This window comes from Harpia harpyja, chromosome 12 (genome assembly GCF_026419915.1).
Source record: "Harpia harpyja isolate bHarHar1 chromosome 12, bHarHar1 primary haplotype, whole genome shotgun sequence".
Lineage (NCBI taxonomy): Eukaryota > Metazoa > Chordata > Aves > Accipitriformes > Accipitridae > Harpia > Harpia harpyja.
In genome coordinates this window covers 31,930,058-31,947,667 of record NC_068951.1, presented here as the reverse complement: position 1 = coordinate 31,947,667, position 17,610 = coordinate 31,930,058, and the positions used below count along the sequence as shown (strand labels likewise).

At 48.8% G+C, this 17,610-nt stretch overlaps 1 protein-coding gene across 1 annotated transcript; it reads right to left on the bottom strand.

Moving 5' to 3' along the window:
- Window positions 1–1,905: 1,905 nt before the first annotated feature.
- CLDN1 (claudin 1) lies at window positions 1,906–13,837 on the bottom strand. Its single transcript, XM_052804364.1, has 4 exons — window positions 13,529–13,837; window positions 5,066–5,230; window positions 4,490–4,574; window positions 1,906–3,977 (listed from the first exon to the last, which is right to left on the bottom strand). Exons 1-4 carry the CDS (start codon window positions 13,749–13,751, stop codon window positions 3,815–3,817), a joined length of 636 nt encoding a protein of 211 aa, XP_052660324.1. The 5' UTR covers window positions 13,752–13,837; the 3' UTR covers window positions 1,906–3,814.
- Window positions 13,838–17,610: the final 3,773 nt, after the last annotated feature.

The window sequence follows — 17,610 nt, the reverse complement described above, 5'->3', positions numbered from 1 at the left end:
CACCATGTGAATAATAAATATGGTGTAGAAGATGATGCCAAGAAGCAGTCAAAGTTCCCATTGTCTGTACAGACAAATGCCATCATTTCATTGCAAGATGGCTTTAGCAGCAGAAATGTCAGTCACATGCAAGGATTGAAATCCAGTGGGAACCTCTCCCCCAACTTTCAGCCCATGTTACTCCTTTCCTATGAAACCTACAGCAGAGATGGCCAAAGAGATGTGGAAAACATGGCTAAGAGGAATTGCATGATCGTACATGAAAGGCAGGAAAAAAGCATTGGAAAGCTCCCTCCCAAGCAGGGTGAAGGGAGAGTTGTCTTAACTGGGCCAGGGTCATTTCTTGGGATATCAGCCCTCCAAGTTTCTGTCCCCATCCCTGGATAGTAAGAGAGGAGATGCTGCCCCTTGTCACCACTGCACTGGAATTAGGATTGTAAACCATGAGGTTGTTTACCCCCAGACTTCACCCTTGGCTTTCCAGCCAGCCTGCTGGCAATCCACAAGCCCTATCCAAATGAAAGTTCGGCTGTGAATTTTGTCAAACTAAGCGTACAGGAAACAAACAAGCTAGCCTCTGGCTGTTTCTTCCGTGCCGGTCTCACACACAGATCTGTGTCTCCTACAGTGGCCTATTTTTGCCAGCAGCTGAGAAGTCCTACTGACTGTTTTACAGGTGGGATTGCTATCCTTCCCTGTTTTTCTGCCCAGGACCTTACTTCTGCTCAGGAAACTTCAGCGTGGAACTTGCAAAAGTCCTTAGAGAGGGAGTGAGCACAAAAACATGGGAAAAAATTAATCTCAATGGAAATCCTTGACTAATTGACAGGTTGGAATAAGAATGACCATAGACCCCAAACTATGCCAGGCAACCAGTCTGCTCCAGGCACTGCAAGCTCACTCAGCCAGCCACATGCCTGGCTGTTTTGCTCTGCCAGCTTTACAAGGCCTAATTAGCTCTATTCCTTTTGTTTGTAATTACAAAAGCAAACAGCCCTTGGAGAGAGAGGGAATAGAGGAGGCAGCTCCTTGACCGACCTTAATATTATAAATAAAAGTTTGCCTCTCATCAGAGGTACTTGAAAATATGAAAGGGATGAACACAAGAGCCCTGGTGAATGGAAAAAGTTTTCTAGGCCAGGCAGGGACATGGGGGATAGAGCCTTGCTACCCTGGGGAGGCATCAGTGCAGGTTCAAAGATACCATCCCCAGCTGGAACCATTCTCTACCTGGCCTGCAAAAAAAGTACACCTGACCAGTTGTGTTCATTGTTACAGCCGGGAGAAGCACAATAACCTCCCACAGAGGCTTTAGAGTGAGATGGATCCTCCCGGGGCCCATCTCTTCATGATCCTGTTAACCCAGGAACATCAAGGAACTGTACATAAGAGTTTTTAAGAGACACATATAGATCAGCAGGTCTCTTCCTGCTCTGGAGGCAGAGCATCTCATGCAGATAGCCACAGCCTGCACATACACTGCCCCGGATAAAGCTACAGAGAGCAAAGCACAGCTGAAACACAGAGCATCTCTCCCAGGAGCACCCTGGCTCCACACCCCATCCCTTCCCCATTCCTGCAGCTCCCACTCCCCTGCAAGGGAGCCATCCGCCCTCCCCCTGCCCCTTCCTGCTCCACCCAGGGTGCAGCCTGCCTTGCCGAGGAGCAGACCTTCTGGTTCCTGGGCTGCAATCGTAGCAGATTACTGGGTGAGTTTCTCCCAGAGGCCACAACCGCCTGACTCACCGCAGAAGATCTGTCCCCACCTATGTCTGCTATAGATACACACAGCTAAACAAGCTCTATGCTAGCAGGCAGGCTCCCAAAAGCCCAAGCCCCCTCTTCTCTTCCATGCACACTGTCCAAGTTCTGCTCAAAAACAAGAAATGAAGTAATGCAGTCTGATTTTCCTTAAAAAAGTCCATTTATTGAAATTGTTTAAACACTTTATACAAGTTCCCAATACAAGCATCTGCTCCCTGGCTCAGGGTTAATGCAAATACAGAAGCACAGACTTCAGCAGCTCTTTAATGTGACCTGAGCCACCACCTCCTAAGACAAGGTCTCATGAGGCAGCTGCTATGCACAGGCAATTCCCCATGGAGAAGTGGAAGCCACATGACCCAGCTCCAAGTACAGGCCAACATCAACTCAAGCCTGAAGCAAATGCTCTGGTTGGTTTCTTTTAGTAACTTTATGTTGCAGAGTCAGGTCAAACAGAGGTGCAAGGCTTATACAAACCGCCAATGCCATGGTTGTACATAGCTCAGCCCCAGAGGCTCTCCCCATCTACAGAAGGAAATCAAGAAATCTGATGCCTCTGAACACATACACAATTATAAAGCCAGGTCAGAAGCAACCAGTTTCCTTCTGTAGAAAAAGCAAGGTTGAGCTTTGGAGAACTGGTACCATCCTTCTAGGAATTATAAGACTTCACTCCAGTCAACCTCAGCCAGTGTTAGTCAAACACCAAGTGGCTGACTGGGTGTTTCAGAGGAAGGGGTAGGAACCTTTCATAAGCTGCATTTTTTTTTTTTTAAAAAAGGTATGACTTAATATGCAAGGATGGCTTTATCTTTAAAATGCTAGTTTCTTCCTCTTTGGTGAGCTTGGATTAAAAGAAAATGCCATAACCTTTGGGTCAGTTTCCTTGGAATTTGCCTTCATATCATCACTGAAAGTGTTTACAAGAAAAAAGAGACAGGATCAAATGGCAGCATGTGAGGTATCCTTGGGGAAACATCAGGGAGCAGCAGTGCATTCAGTTTGGTTTAACACATTTAGCTGCATAAGGCAAACTAAGATCAGTAGCTAAGGCCAAATGAGAAAGACTTAAGGTGAGTGTTTGTTAAAAGGTGGCCTGTAACACACACACGGGGATAAAGCTTCAAGCTCAGTTAGGTACTAGGGTGGGAACACAGAGAAACAAGCACTGGCAGCACTTGGTGTCTAAGGAACAGCAGCAACAGCCCCACCAGAGACACCCAGTGAAAACAGAAGGCAGTCGTTTTTCTTTAGCTCTTCCCCAGCACCAGGGAAACCTGCAGCTGCTTTGGGAGTCTGCTAATCTCTGTTGTCACAATTTTGCAGCCTTTTGCTCAGACACAATCAACTTACAAGATCTTGTCAAAAGAGTGATGACACACAGTTAAGCCGAGCCACCTTACGCTGCATCTTCTCTTGGCCAACAGCACGTGCATGGACAGTTACGGATTTCAATTTAAGTCACAGCAATTTAATTGTCTGACCATTTGCCATGCCAATCTGCACAGAAAGGAGGGTGCTGAAGATGCCAATAAGACAGTACAAGAGCATTTTAGATCTCCTCAAACATTCCTACATGTAAAATCTTTTCCCTAAAATTATGTTTCCCCTTAAGATATTGGTTTCATCACTTTGTATATAATATATGTTCCTTTAATTTCTACACACACCACACTGGGCTCTAACTTAATGGGATATGGGACTGAATTGTTACCATCTATTTTTTTAAAAAACAACTAAAAAAAAAGCACCAACATCCATCTAAAAAACAGTATCATTTTCCCTTTTACTCCCAAATACTAAACTTAACCCAAGCTTGGAGGTTTCATCTTTCCAGTGGCAATACCTATGAACCTAGGCTGGCCTTCCTCCACGGGCTGGGAGAGAAAGGAGATGTCCAGTAGCAAAGAGGATTACAAAAATATACACATTTTTGGGAGAAGAGGAAGGCAGAACCTAGAGTCTGAACTCTGCTCAGGACAGTGGCATTGTAGTGTCCTCTCCAAAATGCTTTCACTACCAGTGCTGGTGGCTCCTCTTCTTTGTTTCATTATACATAATCCTTCCCTGTGGAGGGGGCATTTTTTGGATAGCCTCGGGTGGGTGGATACGAAGTTTCTCTCCGTGGACAGGAGCAGCAGAGGAAGGCTCCCCCCAGCATGGCCAGAGAAGCAGCTGCCCAGCCTATGAATAGAGCTGATCCAAACTCGTATCTGGGGGAGAAAGAAGGAAGAAAGTGAATACTACAAGTAGTGCCTCTGGATGACAGTGTTAGCATGTTCCCGCAATGCAGAAGGGAGCTGAAATTGGGATATTAGGGATGGAAGTGGCTTCCTGCAAGGCAGCAGTTTGGAGCAGCCTGAGACCCAGGTGACCCTCAAAACCCAGAGCTTTGTACTCTGGGTTAGTCCAGCCTGTTAGCCCACCTGCACAGCTGCAGCAGAGCCAAGCTCTGTGCAAATCAGGCCTTAAGCATCTAGTGGAGGAAAATTGCAGAAGTCACAGCAGTTAGGGCTCTGGCAGTGATGCTGCCTTAAAACAAAGCCAAGACTTATGAGCCACATGAATGATGAGATCTGGTCCTAATGCTCTTTCTGCACAGTTTGAAGCCAACCCAGCTAGCTCAGGAAATTCCCTTCTTTGTTTTGAGCCACTGCTACTCAAAACTAAGCCCTGTGAGCATTTGTCATGCTATACTATAGTGTTATATCAAATGGGTGAGTACCTGGCATTGACGGGGGTGAAAGGGTCATAAAAGGCCCGAGCCACTCTGTTGCCAAACCACGACGTGGCCACCAGTGCTGCCAAACCTGCACACGAAGGGAACACAATGTCATGACTTAAGAAACAATCAATAAAATCACTGCAAAAATAAGTGTAACAGAAGCAGCATCTGGAACAATGCTGAGCTGCTGCTACCCTGGGAAGTTCTGAGCTGTTAGTGCTGGTTGGGAGAAAAATTTAGAAAGGATTTGAGGTCACCCACAGTTACATTGCAGCAAAAGCAGGACTGCTGACAGCCTTTCACTGAAGCAGGATGTACGGGTCAAACTCAGCTCTGCTAATAGAGACGAAATGCATGCAGTCCATATAGAAAATATAACACCAGTGCCAAGAGACCCATATGATGCCTCAGATAGTCAGCAGCTACTGTGCCAAAGTCTGCTAGGGAATTCCCAGCCCAAAATGCTCTTGCAGCAATGACAGCAAGCCCTCCCCTGTCCGCTGGCACCCTATGCGGGATAAATGCCGTTTAAGGAAATGGCACATTTAACACTAAATACATCTGTATGTTACCAACCTGCAATGATGAAGATGACCCCACCGAAGACAGCCATCCGCATTTTCTTCACCTGGTCATCTTCCATGCACTTCATGCATTTCATGCCAGTCACAGCAACAAATACAGCAACAAGGCCCAGGAGTATTGCAGCCACCATCAAAGCCCGAGTGGCCTGCAGACTGCCTAAAAGACATTAGGATTCGAGTTACCACAAAGAAAACTCAAGATACAAATTCAAATTACTGGGCTCAGTAATCATGTGTCAAAATACTCTGCCCCCTCTTACACAGGATAAAACCAAGCAAGACATTCTTTTTTAGCTTTAAGCTCCCAGAGACTGTGATGCATCAGGATCAGAGGACTCTCAGCCTCTTCTAAAATGCATGGCAAAACAAGGGCATGCAGCTTTTTGCAGGAAATGACCTGGGAATTGCCCTCAGACATCTTTTGTTCCTTGATCATTTGAATCCCAGTTAGAAGGACTTATCTGTTTGTCAAAAGAAGTATTCAGATTTAGGCTCTACCTTGACAAAGCATTTAGGCACATGTTTTAATATGAATAGTGCCATACATATGAATAGTCCCACAGCAGACAGCAAGGCCCCTTTATTGCTCAACACTTCCAAAACCTGTCTTTTATACAAATACTTCAGTGCTGATTTAAATATTTTGTGTTAAAACCTCAGTTTGAGAGTCCCTAAGGGTACAAAAATACAATTGCAACAGAAACAGGATTTTCCCAGCCAAGTGAAAAATAGGGGTTGTTTTTCTACCAAAAATATTTAGCTTATTAGACTCAAAAGATATTCAAATGTTTTAAGAGCCTCTTGCACTTTTGAAGAATTGGAGCAGGGGGTAATGCTTCCTGCAGCCAAGGGTTGTATTCGCCTGGGTTGTCAGCAGACAGCCTCAGCGTACTTTATCCAAGATTTGGTTTTCTGTTGATTCATCTGAAAGCATAGACACACTAACCCTAAGTACAAGGGCTACTGAATTCAGATTTTCTTGATACCAATGGAGAAAGAAAATTATATAAATAAAGTCATTACTGAAAAAAATCAGGTGACAAAACACCTGAATAGCAGTCAAATAAGAGCCTGAGCTTTATTGCCTGGCAAGTCAGGTTTGTTTGAACAGCATGGATTTTAATATACAGTCCTGTTAAGATCTGGGAACAAACAGGGCTGGTTAATGAAGGAAACAAGCTCCCAGGAGCATGCTGTAACCAAGGCAAAAGTGTCCCCTGACACAGAAGGTTATCTAGCAGTGCCACATGTACAGTTTTAGCAAAGTATCACCAGAATCTGTTCCCAAGTCTGGAGCTCACCCCTCAGAGAGCACACTGGCTGCATTCTGCTAGAGCTCTGCAAAGCACTTCAAGCTTGGACAACTGCAGCTGCAAGATTTAAGCCTACAACCGAGCACCTGCAAACTCATCAGTCAGCACTGGTATGGAGAACCCAGCAGAGTCTATGCTACAATAACAGGCTCTTTGGCTCAACCTGAAACAGAGACAGGAGCTCAAATCTGATACCATCCAGGAGGGTAGCACAGCCGCACACCTATCCTCTACAGCTTCTTAAAATTCTTGTGACCCACACCAACAACAAGCTATCAGGCTCTAGCACGGCTTTAAAGCAGATCCATATCTGCCTCTACGCACACCACCTTATTGTTCTGTAAATAATTATGAAACCACTTAAAAACAATGCAATAAAAAGGTAATATTCAGAGCAATAGGAAGTGACACACTTTCTTAAGAAGAGTCTTGGCTTTCTTGGGAAAAATCCCACAATCAGCTTGGCTAAATGTCATCTCACTTCCTTCAAAGGGGAAAAGTGACACACCTCTGCACCACCCAGGTGTTAATCAAAACCCATCTGCTGCATCAACTGCAGAAACCCATCTGCAAAGCCATTTATCAGTTTAGCATAAATCACAACTGCATTATCCAAACACATTTTTAAGAGATTTATCTCCAATGTCAGAGATTGCATACAAAATATAATTTCTAGTTTACAAAAGTTACGGCAGTTTTCAGAAAGACTTGAGCTGACAGGTTACCACCCAGGCAACAATTCAACTGCCATACATTTAAGACTAAATGGTGCATTACAGCAGCAGCTCTGGAGAGGCCAATGGCTGAACACTAGTTCATACTTTGCATGGGAAAGGACATTTTCTGCAGAGGTACCAAATCTGTTTCATCGAATCTACAGTAAGTTGGGCTTAGTCTTGCTGCAGAAGAAATTACTTTACAGGAGAGGGTTTTGAAAGAGTTATTTCATGAAGCTGGAAATAGGAAATGTTATCTCAACTAGAAAACTAGTTATAAGGGTGGGAAGAGACCTCTCACCTTCAAACACGGTACTAAGGGACAAACACAGGAAGATGCTTGAAAAAGTTTCTGTGACCTTAGAAGACCTAGCTATGAAACCTGCTAAAATCTCAAGATGTACAAGTATTAACTGGATGCACGCCATGACAGCTTTGCAGAAGCAGCTGAACAAAAAGCAGCATTGTATTTCCCAGGGCTGCCTGCTTTCAGCAGCAGACCCTGGAGGGACATCTCCTGGTGTCCTCACTCCCTCCCTTACGCATGGCTCTAAGCATGTAGGAAGCTTGCAGTAGGACAGAAAAACAGGTTGGAGCATTTGCAGAACAGACTGTCCATTTGTTTATCCCAAGAAGTTTTAGTGTGACATGACTCTGTTAGCCAACCATCCTCCCCTCTACCCAGCCTGGCTGCCCTGTGCTCATAGTACACACTGGGAGACAGTGCTTTTGTCTTCCTACCACTTTTGCAATGTGTGCAGTACATTGACTGCGGTTAATCATCATACAAGCTATTAGTTATTATGTACACATTAACAACCATGTTGTCAATGAAAGCTACACATCCAGAGGCTGAGAAAGCTAGTTTAATAATAGTTCTGTTGTTCACATGGGCCTTTTCGGCTGCTTTAAAAATCCTAAGTGATATAATATTGCCTTAACCTGCAAAACAGGACTGGCTACCAATAAAAAGTAGAAGTAGTCTACAGCAATTTAACTTTACAACTTTTATCATATTATAAACAGGATTTCCCCCACACTCCTTGCTGCTGCAACCATCTCACCAACAGGAACAGGTAGCCCAATGCTTGTAGCCTCATGCTTGTAGCCTCCCACAAGATACACCAGGCTGTCAGAAAGCCTGGCCAGTCTCAGGAGACCTTGGGGAAAAACAGTCCTGTACAAGGAAAAGCAAACTGGCCTGGCACCAAACAACAGCTGTCAGATGGCAACAGTGTTTTGTCAATATAAACTACTATTGACTTGGAAGCCAAGCCCTTTTATTGCTGATTAGTAATGAGACACCCGGCCTGAAAAGCTTATATAGCAAGAAAGCAGCAAGTACTGAAGAACAGAGACTTAAAAACTACTGAAGATGGTTAATAACAAAAGTGAATTCTGCAAGCCATAAAATCCTGTGTAAATCCACAAAAATAGCACAGCAGCTCACATGCGTTTTGCATAATGAAACCCATTTTTTTAAAAACATGCTAACAAACAATTCTGACTTATTGTTAGTGGGTTTGGACACAGACTACATGATGCAGTTTATCAGAAGCCTACATAAGACTTTCTCCTTCCCACCACTATCGTTACCCAACACAGAAGTAATTGCTGGCAATTGCTTAGTTATAAAAAAATAGGACTTCACCAGCATATGTTTGAGGGTTTTCTGTCATCACAATTCCTTATTTATTCCATTTATGTCATCTACATTATAGAAAAGCTGTTGAGAAAGTGCCATGGGATTTTTGTAATGCCTGTTTGTAATGCCAAATTGCTGTAATGGCGCTGTGTGCAGATTATTGTCTGATAAAGATGCTCATTGACTGCCTTGTTTGTATTTAAATTATGGACTTTTCCTTCCCTTCCCATATTTAAATTATGGACTTTTCCTTCCCTTCCCATGGGCCTCCATGCAATCAAGTGATGACGGAATACAGGTGAAACAGATGCTGCTCTGCTCCCCCTAATCTCTACCCGGGAAGCTCCCCAGGAGTTACAAGTACCCCTGTAGTGTAGGAAGCATGTTACACTGCCCAACTCCAAGAGAAATCAGCAGCCTTCAAAGCCTTGCCACTAGAGTTTCGTGAATGCTGAATGTCCTGAAAGCAGTGAGATCCAAGATCCTGCTGTCCTGCCCTGCCAGCATGTGAAAGTTACTTTTGTGCAGCGGGCAAGGGAATGAAGATCCAAGCAAGCAAAACCAGCTTCAGAGGTAGCCAGCAAACATCTCCCACTTTGCAGTCATTCTGGCTGGACCAGAGAGCCTGCTAATGGCTTGGAGGCTTTCAACCCCCTTACCAGCCCCTGAAAAGACCCTGCACACCCATCACCATCAGATAGTCTGGACTCCTTCAAAGCACCTCCATACAGTCTAGAAGACTCTACAGAGGAATCTGGGCAGAACGCAGACTCAGACAGGGTCATGTTTCTTGCTAAAATGGGAAGGCTGGGAAGTCCTCACTGCATGTCCAGTGCAAAAGAGGCAAGTTCAGTAGGTGGCCTTGTACTCTGCCTACCACAAAGCAAATAAGGTTCAATGCCCTCCTGCAGTCACCCAAACAGCAGAGAAAGCTTGCTGGTAAGACAGGCAACACACAGTACCACCATTTCTAGATTCCTGGTCAGAGGAGACCTGGGCAGCCTGTTTTCCCACGAGGCCTGGAAATTCCCTTACCAAGAGATTTAGTAACACATAGTAACACTAGCTACTAAAGCTGCTTAGAAGCTGCTTGTAGAGCAATAAAGGCAGTGTATTGCAACAGACTCCCATCCCCTTTTGCAGACACAACACGGCACAGCACAGAAACAGCCTTGGTGGCATTCCAAGTAACTCTCTACCTTCTCAAAGCATGGCACAAGTGAGACTGTTTTATCACTCGATCATGATTTTTCATGAGGAAGGAACAGGGATTGAGAAATATGGGAGAAAATTAACCCTTAACCCACATGAAAAACACAGATACCAGCAGGTTCTACCAGCTTACTCCAGATCCAAAGATGGAGAGGTGATGAACTATTTGGACACATTTGTCCCTTGTACTATAGGTTTGTCCCTCCCTGGGCCACCCTCCCAACTCCCCCACCATCATGACAGAGCAGGAGTAACCTAAGCATGAACCCTTCCTTCCCCCACCCATCTCCTTCCCCAGCTCCTGGAACAGGCTCAGCCAGGGTTCTAAAGATGTAGGAGGGAAGATTTCACATTTCAGTGGTGCTGTTTGACCCAGAGGGCATCCAAACCCTTGTTTATTTTCTGGGCTCGGGCGCAAAGGCTCATTGTGGATGTACTAGGTTTGGTGATAGATGAGTCTCAGCTTGTCTCAAGCACAGAACCTCTCCCAGCAAAACCAAACAGAGTGACGAGTATCTTCAGCTAAAACAGCCTAGACAGGACCCAGAACAACCTCTGTTCTGAACGTGAGTATGGTTAGGTGGGCCTGAAAGCTTCCAGAGACAGGTACCAGGAGCCCTTCTCCCTCCTGTCTGAGGCCATCACCCTGAGACCCCGGAGGAGTACAAAGCTCAGCTAAGCTCCATGGACGATGCTGGAGGGCTACAAGAACAATGCTGAGGCTGTTCAACAAAGCCTTGTTGCAAGGGTGGCTTTTGTTGCCTCTATGTCTGCATGTGGCCACGCACTGCTTTTCACGTAAGCCAGCAAAACGCAAAACGCAGCCTTTCTATTGCTTGAATAGGAGCACTGACATAAGCCCTCAGCTGAACGCAGCTGCGGGAGAAGTGCCAGCATGGGTACACTCCAGCAGTGTGGCCACACGGGAAACTGGAGGCCCCTCAGTTGGCTAGCAGTGCTTATCAGCTTGTACCAATCCCATCTTCGACATGCAGGATCAGTCCAAGCAGCCAAACACTGACACATCTAGAAGAATGGCAATAGCTACAGATATGCAAAAGCTTCCTGGCAAAGCTTTCTGGCATTCCCACAACCATGAATTACTACAGGTGCGAGGAGGCTCAGTCCTTTCTATAGGGACAAGGTAATTACAGATCTGAGCCTCTCCCATCTGTGCATGAGGCTCTGACATGTGGCTCAGAGCATTCAGGGCATATGAAACTCTGGCAGGAAAGCATGGCCAGGCAGAAGTTTTTCTGCCCACATAGCTGTACCACCTTCACCCTGACATAGATGAATGCAGTAAGGGAACTCTTACCGCACAGCTGCACCTGTCCCAGGGTGCGGCTGCTGAATGGGGTATAAATGGTTTTTTTTCACACCTCCACCCACAGCAGCACTGCCAGTCCCTGCCCAAGCCTACTTGGCTGTAAGATCCTGAAGGGAAACCAGGCAAGGAAAACAGCAGAGAACGTGTATGTCCCTAGGCATGATCCACTTTCAAGCAGGAAAGGGGCAACGTAAGCGAGCTTGGGTACTGAAAGAGCGAGGATTCCTTTAGCCAGCCCCCACTAACTTTCCCAACGAGGAAAACATCCCCTGCGATTTCTGTATTTCTTGGGCTTCCTGGGAATTTTCAGGCAAGCGTGCCCTGCAGGGCCAGGGGCTCTGTAAGAGCACAAAAGGCCACTAACAGCTCAGCCTCGGTCCCTGGCACCTCACATCTCCCTCCCCCGTAGCCCTGGAAGAGAAGAGCCCTTATTGTTTGCAGGACAAAGGTGAGGGGAGCAGCTGGTTTTCAGCGCTCAGCCATGAATGGGCCAGGTCTGGAGGTCCCGAGGCAGGTTTTTAGGAGTCTGTTCAAGCCAGGCTCCGCATCTGATTCTGCGGGCAGGTCTCATTTACAGCACAATGGGCTGCAGCCGCACAGCCCCCGAGGCAAGTTTACCTTTCGCAACCCACCCAGGGGGTGGCTGGAGATTCCTCAACACTGCTGACATCTTCACCCCCCACCCCCAGTGCGAGATAAGAGGCTTGAAGCTGAGCTTATGCGTAATTACTACTCAAACCACCCCAGACTGTGTGCTTAGCCCAGACCTGATTATCCACAGCCTTGCACCCTGTTAGTGCTAGTGGATGCACCGCACTCCTGCAGGGAGGAGTTTGCGCCTCTGCCAGCTCTAGGGTCCACGGACGTTCGGGGCAAGGGAGCAAGAGTGATTGATGTGGGCTAGCAATGAAGGTGGGGCCTGGGGTGTCCGGCTTCACTACGTGACACACAGGAAGGGTTGGTGGCAATCTAAGGCAGGGATACTCCCAATGGCCCCCGGTTTATGTGGAATTACCTGCTCGTTCCGTTGGGAAAGAGAAGGTGACCAAGGTGGCAATTACTATTTTATTAATTAGGGAGGGAGAGGGATGAAGGTGTTCGAGGACACTACTGAACTCGGGATGAAGGGAGGGATCGTGAGAAGGGATGATTTTTTTTAACCCTTTAGGTGTCAGCATAAGTTATATGCTCCAGCGCTCTAGAAACAGCCCTCACTGGGGCTCCAGCTCCGCGTGACGGCCCCCAGTGTCACCCCAGCAAGCCAGGCTGCAGATCCTGCATGCATGAGATGGCTTTGCCATCCCAGGACAAGATAAAGAGACCTAGAGATTACCTTGATGTACTGGTCTGCCTAAAAACTACGGGCAGCGGTACCTGGGCTACAGTCCAGCTCACCTGCCAGCCCTTTGCTTAAAAGCCCCGCGGGAGTAGAAGCGACTTTCCCAGAGAACAAAAGACCAAAACAGTCAAACGCAAAAAGGATCCGTGCTCGAAAAGACCACTTCAGCGCCGCTGATGAACTTCGCTTCCTGCTGAGCCATGCCCAACGAAGGCAGTCCCCCTCTGAACTTCTACAGCCAAAAACTCTTGTTCGCAATCACCGCGCTTTCCTGAACACAAGTGGAGCATCTGACCCTTCCCCTCCCGGGACGTTTTTTCGGGGTACGGGCAGCCGTCGTGCGGGCAGGGGCTGCGGGAAGGCTCCGGCTCCCCCCCCGGGTACTGCCCCGCCGAGCCCCCCCGCCCGGAGAGGCGGTACCGCCGCGGGATGCGCTTCAGCGGGCGCCGCAGAGCCCCGGCTGGCCCGAAGGACAGTCACCGGGGGAGTGACCCTCGGCCCCGGCGGGGAACGCCACCGCGGGAGCCCCAAGAGGACACGCACCTGAGCCCCGACGGGACGATGGGTGACCTCGAGCCCTGCACCTTCAACCTCGAAGGGACAGGCGGCGTAGCTCCGACGGGACAGAGACCTTGAGACCCGACGGCACCGGCACCCCCAGCGGGACAGGCGCTGGGCGAGGCGGGGTGGGCGACAGGACTAACAGCCCCGGTCCCAGCACTTCAGCCCGAGCCCCGACACGACCGGCACCAGCGTGCTGGTATATGACCCTGCGGGACCGGTACCCTCAGCCCCGCCGGGACAGGCACTGGGGCGCAGGGGATGACCCCGACGGGACGGACACCCCCAGCCCCAACAGGACGGGCATCCCAACGCCCGCATCCCCCAGCCCCAACTTACTCTCCAGTTTGAGCAGCGAGTCGAACACCTTGCACTGGATCTGCCCCGTGCTCTGCATGGCGCACGACATCCACAGCCCCTCGTAGAGCGCCTGGGCCGTGACGATGTTGTCCCCCGCGTAGGATGCCATCTTCCACTGGGGCATGGCGGTGCTGATGATGATGCCGATCCAGCCCAGGAAGGCCAGCACGAAGCCCAGGAGCTGCAGACCCCCGCTGGCCATGTCTGCGCGGAGCCGGGCCGGCGGCGGGTCGCTGCGAGGGGAGCGGGAGAGCACAGCCAGCCCCGCGCACCGCACTGCCGCCCGCGCGCCGCCCCGCGCAGCTTTTAAAGCCGCGCAAAGGGCGCCCCCTGCCGGCCGCGCCCCCGCCCCGCCCCGCGGGCTTTTCCGCGGTGGGACGCAGCCCCTCGCACCCACCCGCCTTCCTCCGCGGGGAAGCGGGGGGAGCCGCCCTGGCTGATGCTGTCCCGTCCGTCCGTCCGTCCGTCCGTCCCCCCCCCCCCTTCCTTCCTTCCTTCCTTCCTTCCTTCCTTCCTTCCTTCCTTACCCCCGGGGCGCAGCGTCGGGGGTGATGTCGACATCGCCGGGGGGAGGGGGGCACCGGAATGCCCCCCCGCCCCCGCGGAGTGACCTCCTCCTTCAGGGTTTCGCCCCGACTCACAGCCCCGGGGCCCACCGTCCCTCTCGGTCCCTCTGGAGAAGCGGCTGGTGGGACCGTCCTTTCTGTCCCCCACGGGGCGTGCCAGGGGATGCTTTGGCACTCTTGGAGGTTTTGGCACCTCCAAAGGGTGCCCTGGTTGTGCTCGTGGGTCTCCCCCCTTCTAGAGGTGGGGGCCCTGAGAGCATGAACCCACACTCACCTTCCGCGGGTCTTGCTGCCTCTTGCCGTCCTTTACCAGCCGGAGCTATAAACTTCCCTTTTCGGTGAAGACACCCTCCCTGATCCAGCACATCGGACGGGAAAGGTGGAGATCGGGCTGTGCCAGTCCCACCCGTCCTGCTGGTGTCTGCGTGACCCACCTTCCCCAGCCCACCCCAGTGCCGCCACTGCAAGGCAAGGGCGGCGGGGGCATTGCCCGCCTGGCAGACTCACTGCCCGGCTCCCTGGGCACGCAGCACACGTGGGAATATGCTGCTGCAGAGGAAGCAATAGAGAAGTCACAGAAATTATCAGTACTATGATTTTAAAGGGCTTTCAAAGCAACAGCTGAGCAAACACTCATCAACCATGTACAAATGCTGCCAGGACCATAAATCCAAACTTTTGAATCTACCATTTTAAAAAGGATGATATGCTGTACATCTTTTCATTACTGGGTCTCTCTTAAAAGAGAAGTTTTGATTTTTGAATGCTTCAGTGAGCCCAGTGAAGGTTATTGAACAAGGGGATTACAGACCAGGAAGGAGTGTCCTCTTTCTTGGGCGTGTATTTGTCCAGTTACTATAGTTTCCCTTTCTCCTACGTGAATATTTGAATATTGACAGATCTGGACTCAGAATAGGCAGAGTGAGGAAATACTGTCTCCTTCAGAGGGCCCTGCGAGCACACAGCATGGTCTGGGTGGTGCTGCCTGCCTTCACCACGGGCTGGATGGAGGGGATGTTCAGCCTGGACCTGCTATAATCCCAGGCTGTGAGATAAACAGGTGATAATTACTGATAAAGGTCCTGCTGGAGGTAGAGATGGGATTGTATTGTTTTGACACCGTGGTTTGCTGCATTCTGATGACTTAGGAGATTTTGCTGGAGCTGCTTCCTGAGATTTGCAAACAGACAAACAAACAGACCCGTGATTACCTGACCAGTCCTGCGCAATGCCGGGGGGGGGGGGGGGGGGTCAAAGGGGAGAAAAGCAACTGCAATCTCCCCACACCGGGCAGAGACAAAGCAAGGCTGGTTTGCTCTGAAAACACTTGCGGCTGCCGGTCCCCAACGTCCCGGCAGCAGCGCTGGTGTGATGAAATCCATCCTAGTTACCTGGTAGCAAACTTTTCCAGTCATGTCCTTTTTCACTTTTGAAGGAATTAGGGAGCTGTGAATCTGCAGCTGAAGAAATGGTGTTTTCCTGGGTCTCTGTGGACTCCAGTTTTACAGCTTTGGGAATGAAGAAGAGGAAAGCAGCAAAGTTTTCTTTGGCAATGCAGAGATAACAAAGTAAATGCATCTCTCTGCATATTCATCAAGAACTCTGCTACAGAGAGTAGAGAAACGAGCATGCTACTGGCTGTTGGAGCTGGTCCCTGGGAGGAACAATTCCTTGCCTGATGAGAAGGCAGGGCAGAAACCCACGCGAACCTGAGAGCAGGGTTAGGAGTGTCTGGATTTGATCACTGATGTCTGGGTAGTCATATCAGTCTGATAATGTCCATCAGCAAAGGAATGTGCAGTGTTCCCAGGTGCTTCAGAATGCTGAACTGACTCAGCCCTCTACTGACCCTCCTGCCACCCCCTAGACAGATCAGGCAGCTCCTCACTGACTCCTGCAGTGCAACGTCAGCTCTAGACCGGGGTACAAGTTCCAAAGACACTTTTAGGTTTAGATCCTTTGGCTACAGGCTCCGAGAAGCCAGGAGGGGGAACAGAGCCATTTCGTGTGGGAAGAACTTGGGCTTTCTACTGAACCTTCTAGGAAAGTACAGGGAGGAGTCCTGGGTGGCAACAATCCCATTGCACTTGCACTGGGAAGGACATTAAGAGTGGTCTTGAGGAGATGCATGTAGCAGGCATGCAAGCATGTGCTGTATGATGTAGAACTCCGACCACGCTGCTGGCTCTTGGAAGGACTGCAATCCATGCCCACCCTGTACTTGGGAAAAGCTGGGCTTAGGGTGTGTCCTGGTGGCACCTTTGGGCCAGTTTGTGCCAAATCTGTCCATGGTGTGAGTTTGACTGCTTGGACATGCAGTAGGACACCACACATCCTCAGTTTCTTTCCCTTCCAGAAGGCCACGGAGCTTAGACTGAAGGTAGACTTATTCTGTGAGGGGTGCTGTGAGATTACAGTCTACAGCTGCCTGGAAGTGGGTGATGTGTTCCTCAGGGGCTGTACAGCCATCTCATTGCTCCTCTGTTCCTAATGGGTGCTTCACTGGGCACCGTGACTGGGTGAATGCATGACAGAGTGGCCTTGGGTCAAACAAAGCCAATGAAAGGCAATACTGAGATACACCCATGTGCTCTTGGACCTCCCATAGTCCACACAGGCTGCAGCACAGGCTCTTTCCTGTGCCTTTGTGCACACTTTCTAGGCACAAGTTCTGTGCCTGCATCTTGCTTTGTGGAAGTGAGAGCTTGAAGACAAGTTGTTCGTGTCTATTTGACCATTGAACACCCCTGACAACCCATATAAACACCTCCTGCACAAAGTCCCAGCTTCATGAACACCCAATTTATATTTTGCTTTCCGGGGACAGTTTGAGGTTGATACTTAATACTCACATTTCGTGACAGATTTCAAAACTCAGCAACTCTTTCTGTGGACATCATGAGGAATTTACAGAGCAAGATAAACACTGAAACTCCGCTTTTCCCCTTCATCACTCATCAGTGTTCTCAGTGCTCTGGAATTTGCGAAGAATTTTACAGCATCCCTAAGAGCATCGAATCTCCTTTTCTGGACTTCCTTCCTTTCTTTGAGACATGAAATATCTTATTTCTTTTCTTTAGATGATCTGCTGCACTGGTTCAATGGGCAAAATAAACCCTCCTTTTACTCAATCAATAATCACTGCCTTTCCTCCTTTGCCTAAGATTCTTTTTTTCACTGGAAGTCCCCAAGAATTTTCACTCTATTTTCACCTATTTTTTCCTACCTGACTTTTGGGGAAATACCATTTCTTCAGATCATTAATCTCAGCTGAAAGACCTGGGTTTAACCAAGATGTTGCAATCTCCTCTAGGCTAAAGGTACTCCAGTACTGACAGTCCTTAGTGACTGGCCTGTTCTTAAGTAAACATGTGAGTCTTCATTTTTTGCCCTTTACAAAAGCAGGATCAAGTGAGAAGAGGCATGTATATAGACAGTTACTGAAATCAAACTGGGATGTTTTAATCTGCAGGTAGACAGCCTCCTCTAATTGTT